The sequence below is a fragment of the Pezoporus flaviventris genome, unplaced genomic scaffold (genome assembly GCF_033815535.1).
Source record: "Pezoporus flaviventris isolate CSIRO_AGI_PZ_B2104156 unplaced genomic scaffold, CSIRO_AGI_Pfla_v1 ptg000002l, whole genome shotgun sequence".
Classification (NCBI taxonomy): Eukaryota; Metazoa; Chordata; class Aves; order Psittaciformes; family Psittacidae; genus Pezoporus; species Pezoporus flaviventris.
In genome coordinates this window covers 38843024-38865509 of record NW_026892550.1, presented here as the reverse complement: position 1 = coordinate 38865509, position 22486 = coordinate 38843024, and the positions used below count along the sequence as shown (strand labels likewise).

General features: G+C 40.8%; 2 protein-coding genes across 2 annotated transcripts in view; both read left to right on the top strand.

Moving 5' to 3' along the window:
- Positions 1 to 2200: 2200 nt before the first annotated feature.
- MSMO1 (methylsterol monooxygenase 1) lies at positions 2201 to 9113 on the top strand. Its single transcript, XM_061475471.1, has 6 exons — positions 2201 to 2510; positions 3475 to 3623; positions 4500 to 4626; positions 6468 to 6622; positions 8096 to 8625; positions 8661 to 9113. The coding sequence occupies exons 1-5, from the start codon at positions 2256 to 2258 to the stop codon at positions 8301 to 8303; spliced, it is 894 nt and encodes a 297-aa protein (XP_061331455.1). The 5' UTR covers positions 2201 to 2255; the 3' UTR covers positions 8304 to 8625; positions 8661 to 9113.
- A 7367-nt stretch (positions 9114 to 16480) lies between these two features.
- Positions 16481 to 22486, top strand: part of CPE (carboxypeptidase E) — a 55804-nt gene continuing 49798 nt past the window's right edge. The window contains exon 1 of the mRNA XM_061475496.1: positions 16481 to 16842. Coding sequence (XP_061331480.1) covers positions 16554 to 16842 — 289 coding nt within the window. The 5' untranslated portion in view covers positions 16481 to 16553. The remainder of the gene's footprint in view (positions 16843 to 22486) is intronic.

Here is a 22486-nt window from a genome sequence, read left to right as displayed (position 1 = left end):
GCCCGGCTCGTACGTGCAGCGAGCGGCAGCAGACTCCGGAGCAAGGATCGGACCGCGCCCTCCCCACCCACCTCTGCCCACCTGAAGCATAGCTCTCCGCTTCATCACGTCGTTTACGTCACCCAGCCTCCCTCCCTCATCATTGGCTGCTAGCCGAGGTCTCACTATCCTCACTCCACCCCTTCAGCCAATCGGTACGCAGGAGCCGCAGCTTCGACCGGCCTTCCTCACGCCTGACTCTCCGCCGCCGCATGCAGCCAGCCAATGGGCGCCGCGCCGGGAGTTTCTGCACGGCCAATGGGAGGGCGCACTTGAAGAGCCGGCGGTCCTGGCTGTTGTTGTCCGTGCGACGGGCGCTGCCGCTGCTACCCTGCTGAGGTGAGGGGCGCGCGGGCCTCGCCGAGGGGGAGGGCCTGACAGACGCAGCCTAGCCCGACCCGACCCGACCCGACCCGACCCGACCCGGGGTGCCGGGGACCAGGCGCCCGGTTTGTCGGTCGGTCGGGCACATCCTGGTAAGTGCGTTGCGCAGGGCCGCGCTGGGTGGAGGGCAGGCAGTGCGCGGGTGCCGTGACTGGCCGCCTCTCCTGGGCATTCCCCCCAGTCGCCGTCCCGCGGTGAGCGGTTTGTGCCAGCTGCCCACCGGCGGCGTGCGTATACCGCGGCCTCCGCTTCCTCGGAGGGCCCTTGTTCGGCTAGACGGGGTGGAGGAGCCCGACCTAGGCACAGGCTGGCCTCTGGCACCTCGGCTAGCCCGTGCTTCTCGGGAGGGTGAGTAGTCCGGTGTGCCTGTCGGGTTGGGAGCTTGGGTGGTAAGCCTCCCTAGCATTTGCTATGATATGTTTACATTAATAAAATGATATCTAAGATTAGGTTAAGTGATAATGAAATTTAGGGTGGATATAAGGAAGAAATTCTTTACTGTGAGGGTGGTGAGGCACTGGCACAGGCTGCCCAGAGAAGCTGTGGCTGCCCCATCCCTAGCAGTGTTCAAGGCCAGGTTGGACAGGGCTTTGACCAACCTGGTCTAGTGGAAGGCATCCCTGCCCATGGCATGGGGGTTGGAATTAGATTATCTTAAGGTCCTTTCTAACCTAAGCTATTCTGTGATCTGCTTTTAAAAAACAGTAGCATCTTTATGCTTTTGCTAAGAAAGAAAAATGGTAACTACTGTTGTTGGATACCAAGCTTGGCGAACGCTTTGTGTTGGACCTAGTCTGAACATATCAACTGAGGGCTAACTGGCATCCTCTGGCCTATGAATTGCACACGTGTTCTAGAGTGAAAGATGGGTGTGTTAGAGGGGGTGCAGAGGAGGCCCACGAAAATGAGCAGAGGGCACATTGCCCGCAGAGAGAGGCAGAGAGGGTTGGGATTGTTCAGGACAGGGAAAAGAAGGCTTAGTATATAAAGGACTTGTAAGAAAGATGGAGAAAGACTTTTTGCGAAGGCCTGTAATGACAAGACAAGGGGTAGTGGCTTTGAACTTGAAGAAAGTAGATTTAGATTAGTTCTTACGAAGAAATTCTTCACTGTGTGGGTGGTGAGGCACTGGAATAGGGTGTCCAGAGAAGCTGTGACTGCCACATCCCTGGCAGTGTTCAAGGCCGGGTTGTACCAGGGCTTGGACCAAGCTGGTCTAAGAGGTTGGCTGTCTGTCCCATGGCAGACGGTTTGAACTAGATTGTTGTTAAAGGTCCTTTTCAACCCAAACCAAGAAGGGACCTACTCTGTTCAAGTGGCAAAAGTTCAGAGCACCTGCAGGAATGCTGCCTCTATGCTTTTGGGAGCTGTGATGAAATCTCCATTAGTTACAAAAGGCTGATTATCTCAGTCCTGCTGCTGTTTAAAGGTAGTCTGCTGGGTTGATATATTTTCCATGGGTTCTGGCTCACAGCTACAAGAAGAATTAGGCTGGGTAATCAAGACACGACAATTAATGTCTAAATCTGTTTTGAACCTTTTTGTGGAGAATACAACTATCTTGCAGAAAACTTGGTATAAAATTGGGTAATAATTAACATTTATTTATCCTCTTGCTCCCTTGATGTAATGCCAAAACTTGAGAGCTGATTCCCTTCCTTTCCTTTTCCTTTCCTGTTTTTACTTTAAAACTAGGCAACAACTAAGGTAGGTAATGTTCTGTTTTGTTTTACTGAAAACTAACTCCTGCTTATTCAATTGTTTCTTAGATTTTCAGGTTACTTACAGACAACTGCAGAAGAGCGGTAATTGTGATGCTTGATATTTGAACGATGGCAGTGAACGACAGCGTTAACGTTTTGAACTCTGCTTATCTGGCAGTGGAATATATAGACTCTTTCTTGCCTGACAATCCCCTGCAGCAGCCATTTAAAAATGCCTGGAATTACATGCTGGATAACTACACAAAGTTCCAGATTGCAACCTGGGGATCGCTTCTAGTTCATGAAGTTTCGTACTTCTTGCTCTGTGTACCTGGGTTTGTCTTTCAGTTCATACCATACATGCAAAAGTACAAAATCCAGCAGGTAAGAAAAAGTTGTGCCACACACATTTCCTGATATTTTTTTTGAATGTGTAAGGTAGAAAATATAACTGCAGTTTCATAGTTTCCAGTTTATATGACCCCATTTTCTCTGTCACACGGACGCCCTGGAAGTGGCAGAGAAAAACTGCTATATGTATGAGGAGAAAGACAAGTGGTTTTTGGGGAAGGAAACGAGGTTTTGTTTTGTTTGTTTCTTTTTTGAGGGAGGATATCCTTTCCACCACGGTGGTATATGGAGAAAAGGGTCAATCTGACAGCAAAGGTATATACAGGAAGGTGTAATAAAACCATAGCATCTGGTGGTAGAGGTCTGGCTTAGTATTATAAAAGAAGTATGTGGTGTGCTTACTTACTAGCAGGTGTTTCTTTCAAAGTACCTGTAGGCACATCCAGTATCTAAAGATGATTAGTTTTCCCCCAGTTCATTGTAATATGAATTGGAAACTAGTAATTTCAGGAACTGGTATTATTAGAGGGATTGATGAAATGTCTCTCTGCAAAAACTGGGTGTTTTCAAGACAACTTATTTCTTCACAAGCTTCCGTCTTCAGTTTCTCTTTGTGTTATTTTAGCTATGGGAAGTACATTCTGTGGCGTGAAGAACAAAAACTTCGATTTGTGTTAAAATGTTGAATGTCAAATGTTCCTGCTAATGGCAAACACTGGAATAACAGGAATAATTTGGGGCAGCAGGCAAAGACAGCCAACCTCTGTTAAGGAGGCTTTAAGTTTTATGGAAAGCTAGCTTAGAAAAACAAGAGGTTTTGATGAAACTGAATCTAATACTATGTAATTTGTATTGCCTGATTCGATTTGTATTATTGAAGGACCTGCTATCTGTCTTCCAAGGGGAAATGAAACTGCCTCCAAAGTAATTTTTGCAGCATCTCAGTTACCTGCCGTAGAAATATGTAACGTAACTGTTTCTTTCTGCTTCTTCTTAGGATAAACCAGAAACGTGGGAAAAACAGTGGAAGTGTTTCAAAACACTCCTCTTCAATCACTTTTTCATTCAACTTCCTCTGATTTGTGGCACCTATTACTTCACGGAGTATTTTAACATTCCATATGGATGGGAAGAGATGCCTAGATGGTAGGCACATTTTTCTCTTGTGTTGATACTGAGTTGCATGTAGTTGGGGGCAGAATATTTAACAGATAGTGTCATCAAATCTAATACACAATGACTTTTGATGATGTAAACTACATTTGTTGATCTTGCTTTTGTTGATGCTTAACTGCTATTAGAACTTTCTAGATCTATCTTTTTAATGGCCCCAAATTGTTCTGATACTCAGAAGAAGGGATATTAGAAGGAATTTATGGGAGCAGTGCAAGATTCATGATGGCATGGGTTACATATTGGACATTGTGGGGGGGTGTTATCCAGATTTTTTTTATTTTTCCTGTTTCTTCCTTCTGCCCTGTTTTATACCATAGCAGCAAGGTGTTTGTCGAAAGAAAGGAGGTACCACCTTGTTCACATTCTTCTACTTCTTTTCACTAAACTGACATACAGGGGGAGGAGGTGCACTTAGAACTAATACAGTTTTGTTTTAAAGTATGTCAGTGTTCTGACAATAGCAGTTTTTTACAACAGAAGGTCATCTTTCTTGGAAAGCTATTTTCTATCTGGTTTGATAGCTGATGCAGCTGTATATGTTTATATTTAGGTCTTGCATTCTATGGATGTTCTCTATAGATGGTGTGTTTAACGTTGGAATGACAGGCTGTTGTATTGCATGCTAACTCACTTTGCATATGAACATATAAACATATGAGCTGATAAGCTCAATAGCTCTTCTATATAGTAATTAATACTTCCAGTATGTTAAAAAGGTAATGTCAATGTCAGTCAGTAATAGCCATAAACATTTCCCACCCTTACTAGCATAAAAATTATTTTCTCTTTCAAGATTATGCATCTGCTAGTGTATTCTATAACTAATATCTCTTCTGCTTTTTAAAGGTATGTCCTGGTTGGCCAGTGTTTTGGATGTGCGGTGATTGAGGATGCCTGGCACTATTTCCTGCATAGATTGCTGCATCACAAGAGAATATACAAATATATCCATAAGGTTCACCATGAGTTTGTTGTATGTACTCCTTGATTTTTTTTTTTTAATATTTTTTAGTATATGCAGTTTTATACAACTTATTTGAAAGTCTTTTTTCAAAGAATCATGGAATCATCTAGGTTAGAAAAGACCTTTAAGGTCATCAAGTTTCCCCCAGTCCTGCCAAGTCCACCACAAAACCATGTCACTGGGCCGTCTGAATGGTTTCTGAATGCTTCCAGGGATGGTGGTTCCACCACTTCCTGTGGAAGCCTGTTCCAGTGCCTGATCATCCTGTTTCTGAAACACCTCCTGTGATTCTGTTTCTTTTAATGGGAATGAAAGATTGCGTTCTTGCTAAAGTTTGATCTTATCTGTTGGGTCAGGTTTTTAAAAGTGTATTTATATGTCTCATTGCTAGGGGAGGGGAAGTGGTAGGTTTCTGGTTTTGATTGTTTGTTAGCTCTCCACCACCTATTATGTTATGAAAAGCATACTAATCCCCAGAACACAATCCAGCCAGGTGGCTCCTGCATGGCCTTCTGTGTTCATCATATATGTGGCATACTTGATTCAGGGAAGGATTATAACTTTGGATGTGGGCTTCTGGAAGCAGTATAGCCAGTTGCGTCATAATGCATTGAGAGCACAGTGTAGTACAGAGAGACTTGGGATGGTTCTGCATTGAGCACAAGGCTATGAGCCATGCTTGGCTGGTGATGGCACTGTTCTGAGCCAGGCAGGGTGCAGCAGTGCTTACACCTTAACAGTTGGTGTAGCTTACCTACTTGCTTACGGTTGGTATAACTGTGTTTAGATGGCACTGTCTCTGAGTCACAGAAGTCAGTGCTATTATGTTTGTGCACTGCTGTGTTTCAGTGTATAACCTATAGTGTGCCTAAGGAGAACTGCAAGCTACTGTGTCGCAGATGGTTTATATGGGCTGCAAATAGTAGAGAGGCTTGGTATTGACTAATGTGTTCAGATCTGTGTACACCTGCAGCAGCAGCTGCTGTTTTCCTCTTGCTTTTGGCAGCCACTCAGGTCTCCAGCAGGAATAGCTTTTATATGTTATTCTTGAGAGTGCTTAGCAGTTCACACATAAGTGATCTCTAGTCTAATGGGTGTTTCACTGAAGACTTTACCTGGTAGTAAAAAGTGATGATTTTAAAAATTGCCCTTATGCCAAATATTTTTTCTGTATAACAGAAATAATTTCCTAATAATCAAACTTAGAACCTTCAGCATTAGGTTAAATTTTTTTAAGCTGTTCTTTTTATACTACTTTTGAAAACTCTCTGTGGAATGTCATTTTTTGGTAAACTAGATGTAGGAATGACTGGTGTGAGTGTAGGAAAGAATATCTTATTTCAATCTCAAAATAGCATTTGAACAGTATTTTAAAATATCATCAAAGATGAGGGGTTTTTGAGTTTTTTATTTTTAAAATAAATTTCCAAGTGAATCCTGATTCTGAGAATATTTTGGCTTCCTTCTTTCTTCTGAGACTGGATGCATACCAAGGCTGATAGGAGCTTGCCAAATACTTTCATATTCCTGAAATAATGCTTTGGTCTGGGGTAGTGGTAAGCCTAAATAAAAGTTTCAAACTTTTCAATTAGTAGTGAAGTGTTTGGAATTGCTAATGGAATGATAATCCTCATGAGCTCGGAATACTTTTTTCTGTTTTCCCAACAGGGAGCTTAACACCTGTGTTAGGGCCCTTGCTCAATCAGTACTATTGCCTATAACATCATTCTATTTGTCCTATTGTAGTCTTGTGGGGTAATGGGAAGGGGAGAGTACCACAGAATGGTGATTCTGATTTGGAGCTATATAAGATTGAAAACGGTGACTGTTTCCCTGTTATCTCTTTCTAGTCTCCATTTGGAATGCAAGCAGAATACGCACATCCTCTAGAAACGCTTATCCTTGGAGCTGGCTTTTTTATTGGAATTGTTGTTTTCTGTAACCATGTGATTCTTCTGTGGGCATGGGTAATCTGTCGCTTGATGGAAACCATTGATGTACACAGGTGAAATCTTCATTACTTTCTCATCATTACTTTTTCTCTCTCCCTGAGTCTGTCTCAAACTTACCTGTCTGTTTCACTGACATTTACTATTTATTTTGCACTGATGTGCTTTTATGCATCTTACAGAGAATGATGTAAACTGCACACCTACCACTGGTTTATGTTTTGAGGTAGTATTAGTAATAAGCCTTGCTAATTAAGAGAGTGTAGACTGTCAGCTAGAGCACCTCAAGGAGGGTTTCAGAAGCTAGGTGCTTTAGGATGTCTGGCTCTTGATGTTTGGTATACAAGTGATCTTACACATATTAGAACACTGAAAATCAATTGCAAAAAGTGAAATTCCAGTCAAGAGTTCTTTCCATTTAATGCTTTGTCAGACATTTTTCCCAGAAAAGAAAATTCAGACTATACAACCACTGACTGTCTCTAAAATAAATATATAAATTGCTTTTATTGAAGATACAAAGGGCAAGACTCTTCTCTCTGTTGTAAAACTGACTTCCTTCAAATTTGGATCCAAAATGCTAGTGCAAATCTCAGTAGGCTCAGTTGAGTTCACCTGCAAATGAACGAGATTTTCCTTCCTATGCTCAAGAGGATGAGGACAGTAAGAGTTAATTTTTGAAATGCCTAGTATTATGCTTGACCTTGTATCTGTAAATTTATGTATTATAAGCGTATAGTGTCTTTTTGTAAGCTGAGTGTTAAGTGCTCTAGTGGAACAAAATCATTGTACAAATCATTGCTGGCTTAGTTACATATTGCTTGCAGACTGAGAAGTGTATGTTGTGACATATCATAAAGTAATTGATGCAAAATATGAATCTCCTTTGATAATTACTATTTTAGTTTGTGGTCCACATGAGATATTTATAACAAACTACCTTGTGCTTTCCCCACTAGGTGGTGGTAAGATGCTTTCCAGTACTATTAAGCTGAAGAGTTGAAATCCTAAAGCAAAATGTTCTGATTTTAATATTATCTTAATCACACATTTTGAATGTTAAACATTTGAAGAACTTGCAGTAAGCTGAAAATAAGAGTAGAAATACAACTGTAGTTGATTTGAGATACTGTTTCATGAGCACCTGAGCTGATGTTCATAGCTTGTTACTAAAAGATAGTGTAATTTCTTGTTCCTCCTCCCTAACATCACGCAATTGAATCAGTTAAAGCTGTGATTTTAGTTAGTTATTTATTTTTGGTGACTTGCTTAAATGTTTTTGTACTGTGTAGTAAACTGAGCTGAAAAGGTCAACGAGTGCCAAAGCCACTTCGGGATAGTTGACAGAAGCATTTGGCTAGGCTAGGAGGGATTTTGGTTTCATATTAAGCTAGTATTTCAATGAATACCTCAAAGCCTTACAATACCAGAGGATTCTTTATTTCATAAAAATCAAAAGTTAGTGTCTCTATTTTGTCGTTTATGTCTGGAAAAAATCCTTACTATATTTGCTTTTTTCTCTGCTGTAGTGGCTACGATGTTCCACTGAACCCTCTTCATTTGATACCTTTCTATGCTGGGGCCCGTTTTCATGACTTCCATCACATGAACTTCATTGGCAATTACGCTTCAACCTTCACGTGGTGGGACAGAATCTTTGGTACAGACTCTCAATTCATTGCCTATAAAGAAAAAGAAAAGAAGCAACAACTCATAACAAAGAAGAAGGTTAACTAAATTTCCAGTGTAAAAACTCTGATGCTAATACTGGTAGTCAACTTTTGCTTTTCTGTAAAGCAAAATAGTGATTGGGTGTTAAGCATAAATCTTGTTCCTTGGCTACTAAGTGGTAGGGAAAAATGGCTAATTACACTGCAGTATCTTCCTAATGGAATGCTTTCTATTTTATACGCAAGTACTGCATATATTTTAACTACAGATCTAAAGATGATGCAAAAATCTGAGAAGACTTGTGTCTATCCTTTTTTTTAATTATTATTTTTATTTTTTAAAAAGATAAATTCAATTTTATCTTTAATGTTGCCCACTTTGGATCAAGGTAGAATTGTATAGGAACACTGAAATTGGACTTAGTTTTATTGTATAGGAACACTGAAATTGGACTTAGTTTTTTAAATATATATTCTTAAATTTGTAATATCAAATAGCAGAACATATTAACTAGTATCAGCACTGTATTATTTAAATATTGGGTAAAAGTTGCTTAAAACCAAAATGTCTGTTAATAGGAAGCTTGGACAGGCCTTTTGCACACTGGATAATGCAACCTGTTAATAACAGAATATGTGGCTAAACATGAATTAGCAGAGACATTCCTGATCTAGATTATTATGTTATTTTAGATTCTAAGTAAAAAGAATAGAAGTTCTTATTTGAAGAAACTGGTTTTTTGCTGCTCTTTTGAAGTTGGTCTGTCAGTGTACTTAGCATTTACATTACATTCTTCTCTATGTGTTGTAATTTGCTGGACTGACTTGTTGCTATATTTGCACTTGTGACTGATGAAATAAATGTGGTTTGGTTTGATGAGTGTATTATACCTTTCATGTTTTCTAATACAATGTTGTGATAAAAACCATGTAGGATACAGCGTCTTACTCTGTTCATCTCTTCGATGAAGAAGCATTTTTTCTGTTAGTATAGTCTTAAAACAGTTCCATCTGTTGAACTACTTACAGAGACAGCAGTAAGAAATGGAGCACATCTTGTAAATTCTGCTGGTTTGTGTATTGAAGGACTTGGGATACAAGTGACAACTTCTGCACCAAGTACATTTTCAAGTTAAGCTGCAGCTTTTGCAAACTCGAGTCTCAAAATACACTACTTGAGTTGTACTAGTAATAGGGACAGACTAATATTGTTGAGTCTACTCTAAATGTTTGTCTGTTGCACAGGAAATAATTGGAAGTATTTGAGAAGGGCTTAAACCCTTATAAAGATCTTGCACTTTGTATTTGAATGTTAGCTGCTTTTCAGACTTAAAATACCACTTCATCTACCCTTTAAGTCCTTTAGAGATGCTTACCGAGTTTAAGACCACCTGAATTTTGATGCTGCTTCATATGTAGTCTTGTGTAATACCCAAAACAGGACTTCCTGTGAAAGTGCAGATGAAGGCCTGCTTCTAACAAAACCCCTAGGTGTTAATGACATTCAGAGTGATTCAAATGTTACTTGAGATGTGGGAGTGGCTCAGATTCCTCTTCTGCATGTGTTTTGTAGAAGCTTTTACTTCTCTCTCTGTATCCCTGTTGAAATCTGGTGTTCTTGCAGTTCCCCTTGCTTCTAAAAGGAAGTAAAACCGCTTGACTGTGGCAGGTGAATGGAAGCTGAAATCCCTGTATTGTTCATTTTTCAATAGAGTCTGGTATTTAAGACTTGTGACTCCATATGCACTGCCAGCCTGAACTCTCCATGGTGGAAGTGACCTCTAAGCAGATTTCAAAGATGGCCATTAATCTCTTTGCTTTGCCAGCTCCCACTCATCCTGTAGCTGCAGCTATACTTAGCTTTATTTTACTGAACCCGTAGCCTAAAAACACAAGGGGCTTTCAGTGCTTCAGATCTTCTCTGTGTACATGATCTTACTCACTATTTCTCAGTCTCCTGGCTGATGCCTGTGCGCACAGTTGCAAAATTGTGTACAACTGTGAGCCGATTGTTTAAATGCTCTAGTAAAGGAATTTGTAGAAGCTTGGTGTCTCCTCAGCTCCTGGAGAGCTTCATCAGAGCACTAAAAGCTTGATAGATGACTTAACAAAGTTGCAATGTTTATTCCATTCTTCAAGAGGTTTTGAAAATAAGGAATGTAATTTTAACACATTCCTTAGGCCATCTTTTCAGGTGGTGTGCATGGGGTGTTTGTTTTTTTTTTTTCTAATACCCATTGCTAATTCTTTTTTTTTGTTTGTTTGTTATTTTATTTACATCTTGAAGTGTACGATGTGCTTTTGATTCTCTTTTACAAATCCCTGGAGAATTATGCAAGCTGTGATTTATAGATTTATTATTTTCTGAAAAAATGTGTCCTCTGGACCGCTCTTAACACAGGTACTCACATTAGAAAACTACTAGCTTGTTTTGCTGCAGGACTCAAGTAGACCTATGTTTTTTTACCACCTTTTCAAATGCAGAACCTTGCATTCAGTATTGAAGATGATGCTGGCAAGTAAATGACCTGCCTCATTAATATGCATCTTTTGTGCATATGAGGAACTGAGTCAGGCAATTCTATTTTTTGATGGTTTAGGCCTTTATTAAATGACAAGGTTTTTTTTTCCATATTTAGTGAAAGTGACTATGGAATAAGTGTAGTTCTGAAAACTAAGAGTGTTTTGTGCAATGGAAAAAAATGAAAGCAAGATCTGGGTAACAGGTTTTGGCTCTTCACAAGGCACAACAGAACCTTACACAATCTCTTCTCCTTTATCCTTTTTAGCAAGGAGACAGATTTAACTCTTGAAAGTGGTAGGGTAGGAGAATAAGAGGGGGAGCAACATTTTCCACAACTTAATATTCTTGAAAGTCCAGTTTAATTTAAGTAAGGGTCGTTTGCTGGAAATAACAGCTTGTACTGTCCCTTATGATATGACAATAATTAAGTCCTATGGAAGCAATGAATTAATTTCATGGACTTTGTGTCAAAAACGCATGGAAACTTGAAAAGTATCATGAATTCTTAAGATTAGGATTGAAAAATAATCAACTGGTTTTGGCTGCTGCTATGACGTACTAAATAAGGAGGTTTACATTGCACTACAACACAGCTTGCCAGAAAATATTAATAATGATTGATACTATAATTATATTGGTAGATTAAGAGACTCCATTTGTTTTCCTCAGTGAGTTTATAATAAATGACTGCTGAGTGTTTAAAGGTATTTTTTAAGAAAATATATTTATAAATTTTTAACATTCATTTTTATTGAAAAATTATATTACTGAAACCTACATTATAGCTACAGGCAGTTATTGCTAACTACAGTCTGCTTCATTGGCCTCCTCTCTGTCAGCTGAAGCCTCCTGGTAAATCTCAGCCATTGGAATGTGCAACTGTCAGGTCCAGGGAGAAGGCAACCTCTCATCATTGGTTCTTGCTATGATTTTCTATATGTCAAGGTAATAAATACAGCAGCCAAATGGCTTTTCAATTGTATTTTTCACTGTCTAACTGGATTATATCATGTCCTGTTCAGTAAGGCATATCCTCTATTTCTCAGATCACTTCTGTGCCTTGTCTCTGAATTCTCAATGTCTTGTCAGCTGTATGTCTACACTATTCTCTCTAATACCACTTTGGTATAATCACATCCTTCCTCTTTAAATATTGTCTTCTGTCAACATTCAAAGACAAAATTAGCTGTTCTGCAGCATTATGCTGGAAAATATTGTCAAGTTACCTATCTATTGGGATCTCTCAATGTGTCTAGCAATACTGCCTGACAGACTATTGCAGAGTGGTTTATATTTCTTGCTTTTAAGTGTAATTTGCAATTTTATGCTCTGAAATATTTAAATGTGCTCAACTTACTAAGTAACCTAAGTCACATTCCAGAGCTTCTATATCCTTATTATTCACCATTCTTTGTCATCCATAAATTTTAATCAGTTTTGATCCACATGTTTGTAATCACTGAGTAAATTAACCCCTTGATTTGAAATACCAGTCCCTTTGGAAGACCACTGCTGTTAGATAATGACTCACCACTTTTAGAAACCCTCTCAGCCAGTTTTATAAACCCTCACAATGATCCTGCATAGTAGTTTCAATGTATGAGAGTGTTTGGCACTATAGCCACGCCATCGCTTAGAAGCAGCATTGCAGTTCAATGCCTCGGCCCCAGCATCATGCTAGGAGCTGTGGTTACTCCTGCAAACTGAAACAAGGGGCAGCAATGAGCCATCTGTGTAGGTATGGAGTATGTAAGTGCAAATGTCAGGTACATTTTGTATGAAATGTAAGTTGCAGGCTATAAAGAGGCTTTATGTACATGTGTAGGATGCTCAGCACCCCCACAAGAGCACAGTAAACTCTTAAATACCTGATTGGGTTGAGTTTCAGTAACATGGGTGAGTCATTTAAAAGGCGGAGACAATAAAATATTCAGACTTGCAACTGGAAGGTGGGGTGTTTTTTTCCCTTTCCCTTCCTGTAACCTTCTATGTAACTGCCTCATCTGTGTTTGGATTTTTAAAAAATAATTATTTTTAGTTTATATTTCCTTTGGCATGCCTTATGTGAAACCTGTTCTCTAGGTACTGGAAAAGCTGCAGCTTTCCATATCTCAACCCTGTTTTGCAAGCATCACGGAAATAGAGCCACTGAGTTGTGCAAGACATCTTGGAAGCTGGTAACAGAAAATTCTGTCTTGAAGACGTAGCTTCGAGTGACCAGAGCTGCCAGGTATGATATGGCTGTATAATCAGCATGCAGATAAGTTTTGTAAAAGCTTCTTAAAACTCACAAGTTATCTCTACCTAATTGTCCAGTAATCTGTCAACACAGATCAACTGTTCTCTTGTTGAAATTGATTTGAGCTATTCCTATCGATTTCTTGATCAAAATGCTTACCAGTTTTTACCTGGTCTCTGAGGACATACATGGTCTAGAGCTGTTTTTTGTGAATAGCTGTTCTGTGTTAATACCCTAATCAGTCTTTCAGAACTTTCCAAGCCTTGAAAATGTGATATAACTGGATATTAGGCCAAAAATAGCCCTTCTTAGAGGGGGCCTTAAAGACCACCCTAGTGATTTGGTTTTGCTGATCTGAACACACTTCTCCCTTGCACATTATGTTCAGTTTATTTGTATATTAGAAAGCGCTGTCTTCTTTATGCAGTGTTGTGCAAGCTCACAGTCTTTCCAAACATAAACCAGAGAAGTTTACCGAGTATTTCCACGGCACAATTATTAACAGTACTTTGTTATTAATAATGGAAGTAGTTTAAATATAATTTAAATATCTGACCTCCATCATAGAGTGTTTTGAGGTTTCTGTTGTTGCTAATGTAATGCTATTGTTTCTAATGGACATTTTGGGGTTTGGCTTTTTTTATTTTTGGGTTATAAAAGAAAATAGTTGCCTCAGCCTGCTTGCTGCACACAAAAAAAGTGCAGAGTTACTCAAGTCTTGTAAGCAGAAATCTGTGAGTGGGAGGGTTTGGTTGGTTTGGATTTTTTTTTTAAGATTTATTTATATACTTGCTGTTGAATCATGACTTGCTGAAAAAGACAAATTCAGGCAAGTCAAAAGTATGTGAACATTTGAATCACATTCAGCAAGTTGTTTTGGCCAAAAGAATTGAGTGATATGTAATTATGTATGAATGTTATATATATGTTTGTGTATATTTTTATATTAATTTGTCTATAAAAAAGTATTTTTTGGAAATGTCAATGAAATTTTCTTCAGCATTACAGAATTATTTAGGCTGGTTGTTAACAAAATACAGTATATTATTCTGTGTCATATACGGACATAAGAAAGAGATAATTCAGTTTTGAAATCTGCTGATCAGGACATTATTTGGACAGGGAGCACTTGGGCTCCACTCCCTGCTCTAATTAGTATAGCTTACAAGGCCATACCTAGGAGCATGGTTATGATATAGGCTGAGAATGCACTTGCGGTTAGGGTATTCTTCTGAGACTAAAGCAAATGCAAAACCTTTTTCAAAACCTGTTACAAGGACATTTGTGCTTTGCATGTGATGATAGTCATCATCACTGAACTATGAAAAAGTAGAGGAGGGATTGGTTACAAAGGAAGTCATCAGTTTATTCCTCCTGCTCAGTTCTGCAAATGCGCCTAAGATCTCTGAGAATCTAAGCAGTCTTTTATAATCCCTTATTAAAAAGAAATTAGTACATGCAAACTAAAAATGAAATATTTGATAGTATATGAAGTGCTCTGTTTTACACAAGATAAATACACGCATGTGTTTTTACAAGCACTCATTCTCTTAATTTTTTAGGAGTGGGGAGTTAATAAGGAAATTAATGTGATACCATTCAGATCTAGTTGTTAGACTAATTTTGTGTAGTGAATAATGATTTACTGCTTGCACAGATGAAAGAAATAGATGATTTCTGAGCCTACTTGTACCTTTCAGTGGTGTATTTTGGGAAAAATAAACTGAAGGGAAGCCAATGAGAATTGCTGCACTGCACAAAGGTTTTTTTCTGTCTGATCAGAAAGTTCTTCCAGAAAATGACAGTGTAAGTCTAAAATCACAGCATTAGCAGATTTGTTTACTTTGTGTATAAGGCGCAAGGGAAAGTGATGAAGAAAACAAGGAATATTTAGCCTGTGATGACTGTAGCCAACAAAAGTGATAAATCATGTAAATCTTTTGAATGCTAGGTCAGCTGCCTTTAGTTGCAGTTCATCTTGGAGCTCTGAGAGTGCTGCACATATTGCACATAATTCTAAAGTGGTGTGAAGCTGTAAACAAATTTATGATACCATTCCTGTCATTAGGAGGAGAGAAGCCAGAGGGATGGCATGCCTGTCATCCTAAGTCTGAGCAGTGATCTTGGGGAGAGAAAACCACATACCAGAAAGTCTCTGTACACCCAAATCTTGCAAAATCCTTAGAGTAAATTTGCATTTGTATTGCCATAACCCCAGAGCTAATGTGACATGATATGATAGGCATCTCCCAGTGTTTTCTAGCAGTAAGAACGGAGAGTTGAAGGCTCCACAAAGTGCTCTGAAGGTGCCTTTGCACATGGTTGCATTCTTGTAACCCTGGAATTAAACTAGACAGAGAAGCCTCTGAACTCCGCTGGCATTGAAAGATGTGAGAGCTGGGTAAACTGACCTTTGATTCTTGTTCCAAATAATGCGGTATGTATTTATATATAGTAGTTGCATTTTCAGGTTTGAGTTGCGTATGCTGGATGGGTTTCCAAGCTGGTTGGTGTATCATGAAGTGTCAATGAAGATGTTCTCTTAGAAGGCATTATTTTCATTATCTTATTGGTTGGAACTAGATGGCCCAGAATTTAGGAAAATATCCATATAATCACAAGGGATTATGAACAGATCTTCCTGAAAATTGATTCAGTATAAACTGGTGATGGAAGGGGATACAGGTTCACTCTTTTCAATTAGAAGAGTAAGGTAAAACTTGTATTAAATTATTGAGGACAAGAATCTATTTGTATAATTATGAGTTGGAGGTGTGATTTTCTGACTTTTCAAAATGTTGAACCTCTCAAAATTTTGCAGTGAGGCTTTGTGTCCTTTCAAAGTAATAAAAACTATTGATATGGAAGTTGCTCTTTAGCATTTGGCCTTGTTTTTTTATCAGGTGCCCTCTATGGGCTGTTTCAACATAGTCTAAACTCCTATGCCTATAAAAATAGGTTGAAAAAAACAGATGGTTTCAGAGGTCCTCTGGTATCTGCAGTCTAGAAGAGACTGTGATTTATTAGTGTATTGCAAATAGTTTCTCACATGAGCATTCGTTCCCATCGAACACAGTGGGATGTGCTAAATCAGTATTCTCAGTAACACTAAGTCTTGCTTTATCCTTTGCTGTGATGCAGCAAAGCTACCTCACAGATGATGAGCAAAGCAACCTTATAGACGATTATTTATAGTGTTCCTTGCGAGGCCAGATACATTTGTGTTATTCTGCAGTGGTGCTGAGTCTTTCACGGAGCACTCAGGTTTGTGACCGGGTGAGACTGTCTGCATGCCCCGCATGATAGAAAAATAAAACCATGAAGCAATGTGGAAAACGCGCTCCCGAATTCTTGCAATGCATTATTATGATGAGGACGGCTTCAGAGGCTTCCGCCCGCATCGTGCGGCTCCGGTACCGCGGAGAGGGGCGGAGCGGCCGGTCACTCCCTGTCCCTCCCCATCGCCTCCGCCCGCCCTCCGCTCCCTCCCTTCTTGCTTCCCTCCCTCCCGTCGGGACGGGCGGCAGCTGCGCGGCCGCGGGCAGCCGTGCGGGATGGCGGTGCGGGTGCTGGCGCTGCTGCTGGCGCTCTGCGGGCTGCTGGCTGCCTGCCGGGCAGCGGAGACATCGGACGGGGCGGGGGGCAGCAGCCGGCGGCGGCGGCTGAGTTCCGAGGAGGGCATCTCCTTCGAGTACCACCGGTACGCCGAGCTGCGGGAGGCGCTGGTGGCCGTGTGGCTGCAGTGCCCCGCCATCACCAGGATTTACACGGTGGGGCGCAGCGCCGAGGGTCGAGAGCTCCTGGTCATCGAGGTGTCCGACCGCCCCGGCGAGCATGAGCCCGGTAAGAAGGGGGGGGGGGGGGGGGGGGAAGGACGGCGGTTGGCGGCCCTCGGCGATTCCCGCACCTGACGGCTGGTAGCGGCGGGGCGGAGATGCCCGAGGCTGCCGCCTTGGGAACGGGTCCAGCGGCAGCGGGCAGGCGTTGTCCCTTAAAGACGCGCTCCGGTAACGGTACCTGCTGTCAGCGACAGCCTGCGCTCAACGCAAAGCGTCTGTGTGTCCCTGCCGTTGGACTCAACGCCCTGTTAAAGAGAGAAACACGCTGAATTCCCTACAATAGATGAGGAGATTCAGCAGTGGGGAACGAACGCGCTCCCGAGGTCACTTCGCAGGCGCGCACCTGGTGCGGCGGTGCTGGGAGGCCGCGGCCACGGCTTCCCACTGCCCCGACGCGAACCGAGCCGCCGGGATTACGACGGTAGGTGTGAGTGTGCCTGGGGGAGCCTTGTGGCACGGGCAGACTGCAGGCATTTGCACAGCCTCCTCGGAACGTGCAGTCATGTGTACCTGGGGTTCAGGGCGGTTTTGGTAAAAGGGGATGTGATTTGTGCTGTCCATTTGTTTCACGCCTCTCGGTGCGCATTCTTCATGTTTTCCAATCTCTCAATTGTTAGTATCACATCTCTGTGTGAAAAGGCTTAATCTTGCAAGGTGCTCAGCACCAGAGGCCCAGCTGTAGGCCACATACAGTTATGTTTTCACATTTCTCTTTATAGGTTACATATCTGGACTGGAAAGCTGTGATTTTTAGGTGGAGATGTGAGTCCTGGGGATTTGGCCTATACAATTAGGGCTTAACATTCTGCTTCATGACCTGACTATAACCTTGCTTGCATCCTCAAGGGATTTACATTTTTTTTACTCACTACATTAGGACTACCAATAAAACGTAGAGGTTATAGGATACTGGACATTAGGCAGACGAGAAAGGCAGGGTAGCAAAAGCATTGTCTGAAATAAAAATGTAGGAATTGCAGTGGAATTTGAAAAAATTCCTTGTGGGATGTTGCCATCTTGTTATGAGGGGTGATCCTGATGCTAAGAATTAACCTATTGCCACTATGTAATTTGCATGCTAGAATGATACACAATTATTATTGGGACTTCGCATTACTGTCAGGGGACAGTAGCAACAGCTCATTTATTTGGTACTTGTGTCAAGCCAGCTGAAACAAGGACAAAAGAGCACCCTGTGCAGTATGAGATGGAGCCGTAGCTCTTCCTAGAGATGCACTGCTTCTCCTGATGGTGTCAATGATGTGAGAAAGTGTTTGTCATTGAGCCCAAGCAAATGAGAATCCAAACATGTATTGATGAGCAATAACAAACTGCAGGAAAAAAAAATCCTGTGGATTGCATCCACATATAAGCCACAGTGAATGTCAGGCATTTCCTAGAACTAGAACGTGCTTGGTCCCTCACAAAGGGAGCCCTATACATGAAAATGCCACATGCTGTAACATCCAAATCGCATGTTAGGGAATGTGATGAGTCCTGGCAATCTTTAGTGCTGGATGCTGAAAATGCCCTTTTTTTTTTTTTTTTTTTTTTTTTTAAAGGATTAACCAGGGTTTGAACCAGAGAAAATTCTTTGGTTTATTTCAGTCCTCAGTTTCATTCTGTGATGTACTGAGTGTTTCTCACAAAGTGCAGAGCTACTGCAGCTTTTGCCATCTGCAGTGGCACATGAGAGAAACTCGGGATCTTTTTAGGAAGGGCAGAGAGCCAGATCCCGCACCTAGTTATGTTTTGCTCCTTTGGAAGAATTGCAAATAACATCCCTACTGCTTTGTTGCAGAGCCTAAGCACATACGTGTTATCCTAACCGTTGCATTAGAGGTGTTTTCTTCTTAATAATCATGCCCTTTATTCTACTGTGTAGTAAAAGGTAGCACTGTTTATTTTTCTATGCGAGCTTTTTTGAGCTGTGCAGTAAATGAAGTGGAGCCTTGTACCAGCACTGGCAGGAACTATGAGGCTGATTCTGCAGCTGAGGGGGGATCCTTGTTCATGCTGAACATCCACAGCAACAATAAGAATAGTGACATTTTGTGCGATTAAAGCTTGCAGGATCAGGATCTGATTTACTATCACCTAGTATTAAAAAGTGATAGAGATTCACAAACAAACACATGCATATGCTTATTTTTAATTTTTTTCATGACAGGCTAAGAAGTTGTTATTCCTGAGCATAATCTGTCCTACAAGCTACCCTGAGTGTCACAAGGTTTAAGCTGAAACATATATATATAAGTATAAACAAAATATATGCTGTGGCTAATAGGTTTATGGTCTATAGAGAGCTCATGCTTCTAGAAGCCTGGTGAGTATGCAGGGATCATGACTGAATTATCTAGTGAGCCACTGTGAAAACAAAAAGAAGTTTCTGTTCACTTAGTGAGCAAGCTGATGACAAAATAAATCAGGAAAGTGTCAGCAGAGCATCAATAAAGACTCTTTGTGCTGAATAAAGAGGCTTTGTACTGAGTAAATCAAATACTGCACGTACATGCATACATTGATAATCACGCATATTGCATGGCTGTGCAGTGTTGTGTGAATGCATTTAGTCGTACGTAAGCGTATAAACTTTAGAGTATCAGCTATTTCTTTATTGAATTTGTAATATATGTGCAATATTTGGAAAAAAAAAACATGCATGAGAAGTAGGAAAATTTGAGAAATATGCTTTAGACTTCCAAAGCAATTGGAATAAATCCTCAGTGAGCGAAGCAATTGGAATGAATCGTTAAGGCCTCATCTTTGGCTGGGATAAATATACTTTATGAGGATTTTTCTTTTTAAAATCCTGATACTGTATTGGAAACCAGAATGACTCTGTATGAGCCAGTCTGGTTTCTTGTATAAACACACAAAGAGTCTTGGTAAATCTTGGAAACCTGGATCAGTAACTTGAAGGATGCGAACTGAGCCCTCCCTGAGCGTTTCTTTCCCAGGGACATGCTAACCACCATAAGTGTGACTGCCTGGCAGTCTGATCCTGCATGAAAGACGCAGAGAATGTGCTGCCTTCTCTGCAAACTTAATCGCCATGCTATCTGTGCTTCCCTTGTGCTTCATCCCAAACAGAGTTTGGTCTAATATTTTGCAGTTTTGTTTTTTTTTTGTGACAGCAATTTCTTTAGGCCGATACTGCACCCAAATGGGAGATTAGAGCCTGCAATCACTGATGGAAAAGAAGCCTTTGAATAAGGGGAAGCAAAACCCAGAGATGGAGACATTTAAACTTTGACAGTTTTATACTGAGGCACCTGTTCCATGCAGATAATCTCACTTTGACTCGGTGGGGACTAGACGGTTAAGGCAGAAGAAGACTTGAATATCAGTGGTCAGGCGTGGAAGGTATCGCATGAACCTAGACTGGAAGTGATCAAAATGTTTTGAAGTAGGTTTGACTACCTGAGAAAATACAGTTTTGTCCCTGTGCTTGCCAGAAATTAGCAAATGTGGTGGGTGGCAAGGTGAGATAAAGTGAGGAATCTGTGGGAAGCTGATGAACCAAGGAAAGCAGAGGACAGTTGATAGTGAAGCACAGATTATTTCTGGGACAAATTAACAATATTTTGCCTTAAATCAGATGAGGAATACTGACTACTCCTGAGAGAGGAAATAGCTCTTGCTTTGGATATCTCATGTTCTACTGAACAAACACCCAATGGATGCTATCTTTTGAGGCTTCTTTTTTATTACCATAACTCAGCTTATTTTGAGCATAAGTTTGTATTCTTTAACAGCGATGATATATATTTAGAATTGATTAATGCCAAAAGCAGTTCCTCCACCGTTAATGTTCAGCCACTTGTCTAGGCATGCTGCCGCTTCTGACTCATTTGTACCATTGCTTTTGGTGGTGCAAGATCGGTCGCCTCTATTACCGCTTCACTTTGAATGTGACAATGAAACATTCTGACACTTTCAAGATTCCTAGGTTGATTTTCTTTTTCCTGTTTATGTGAAAAAAATGCAGATAAAAAATTTCTTCTAATTCATACCTTTTTTTTTTTCAGCTGACTGAGATTTTTATAGTGGTTATTTTCCATGTTTGGTTTTGTGAAGAAATCCTCAAAGCAAGGCTTATTAATTGACTGGTTACATATGTTACAGATACACACCCTGAAAATTACTTTGGCATCAGATGAAGGGGGGAGAGGCTGGATGAAAATACAGATTTTTGTGACAACAAAATGATCTGCAAATCCGTGACATTTTCATCAAATTGTTCATGCTAGACAAAAGGAAACAGGAATGCTAAAAATATCAGAATAATGGCATTTTGGAACCAAAATATTTAATTTTTTTTTTTAAAGCAGCATTGAATTTAGAAGTTCTTTTCAATTTTAATGAGTTTATTGTTCATCCTTCTCCCCACAAGCATCTTTAAAAATACTTCAAACAGAAGAAGAAGCTTTATTTGCAGTTGAGTGAGACATCTGATTGTCTAGAAAATGACATACTTTGTACTTTAGAGAATCAACCAAAAACCAAGGCGCTGTGAGCTGGTGAGGCAGGAGCACATCGTGCGTGGGGCAGGCAGCCCAGTTGCAACTCGGAGTATTTACAGGACCTCACGGGTGTGACTTTGGTTGATTTTTATGAGCTGAGCTCAGCTACATTTATCCTTAGACCCCTCACTTTATCAAAGACCCCATTTGGCACAGTGAGGAAATGGGCCGGGTGGGTCAGTGCTGGCACTGAGCCTAAATAAGCTACTTGATTTCCCAAATTGCAGCTCCTGTACTGGCCCCCCCCCCCGGAGTCACTCAATGTTAGGCTCTCAGTTTCTCACACTTCAGCCCTGCAGTGTTGGAGCTGTTTCCTCCTGCAAAAACATAATTAAAGGGTGACTGAAAGAGAAGTGAAAATCATGCCCCTGCTGTATATTAATGAATGGGGAAATCCAAGACCTGTCCACTAATACAGAAACCATACCTAGTTTTTTTTCCTGTCATTGAAGTGCTCCCTCGCTCAGCAGTGACACCTGCCATGTGAGCTGATACTTTCTATGATAAGAAATTCTGATAAGTAAAGCTGACAAAATCAGTGGGGGGGAAATGTTGTTTGTAATGTTTGAATTTCACCATTGCACAAAACTGCAACAGCACTTGTCAGGCCACACCTGGAGTACTGTGTTCAGTTTTGGTCCCTGCTATACAGAAAAGATGCGGACAGGCTGGAGAGAAAGCCACAAAGATGGTCAAAGGACTGGGAATCCTGCTGTATGAGGAAAGGCTGAGAGAGCTGGGGTTGTTCAGCCTTGAGAAAAGAAGGCTCAGGGGAGACTTTAATCACCATGTTCCAGTATTTAAAGGGTGGCTACAAAGAAAATGGAGACTCCCTTTTTAGAAGGAGTCGCATGGAAAAAACAAGGGGTGATGGGCACAAGTTACTCTGTGGGAAATTCCAGCTGGACACAAGAGGAAAATTTTTCACAGTGAGAGCAATCATCCATTGGAATCATCTCCTCAGGGAAGTGGCGGATTCCCCAACACTGACCACATTGAGGATCTGTCTGGACAGGGTGCTGGGATATCTAGTCTTGGTCATGCTTTTTCCAAGAAAGGTTGGAGCAGATGATCCTTGAGGTCCCTCCCAACCTGGCATTCTATGATTCTATGAAACATTTT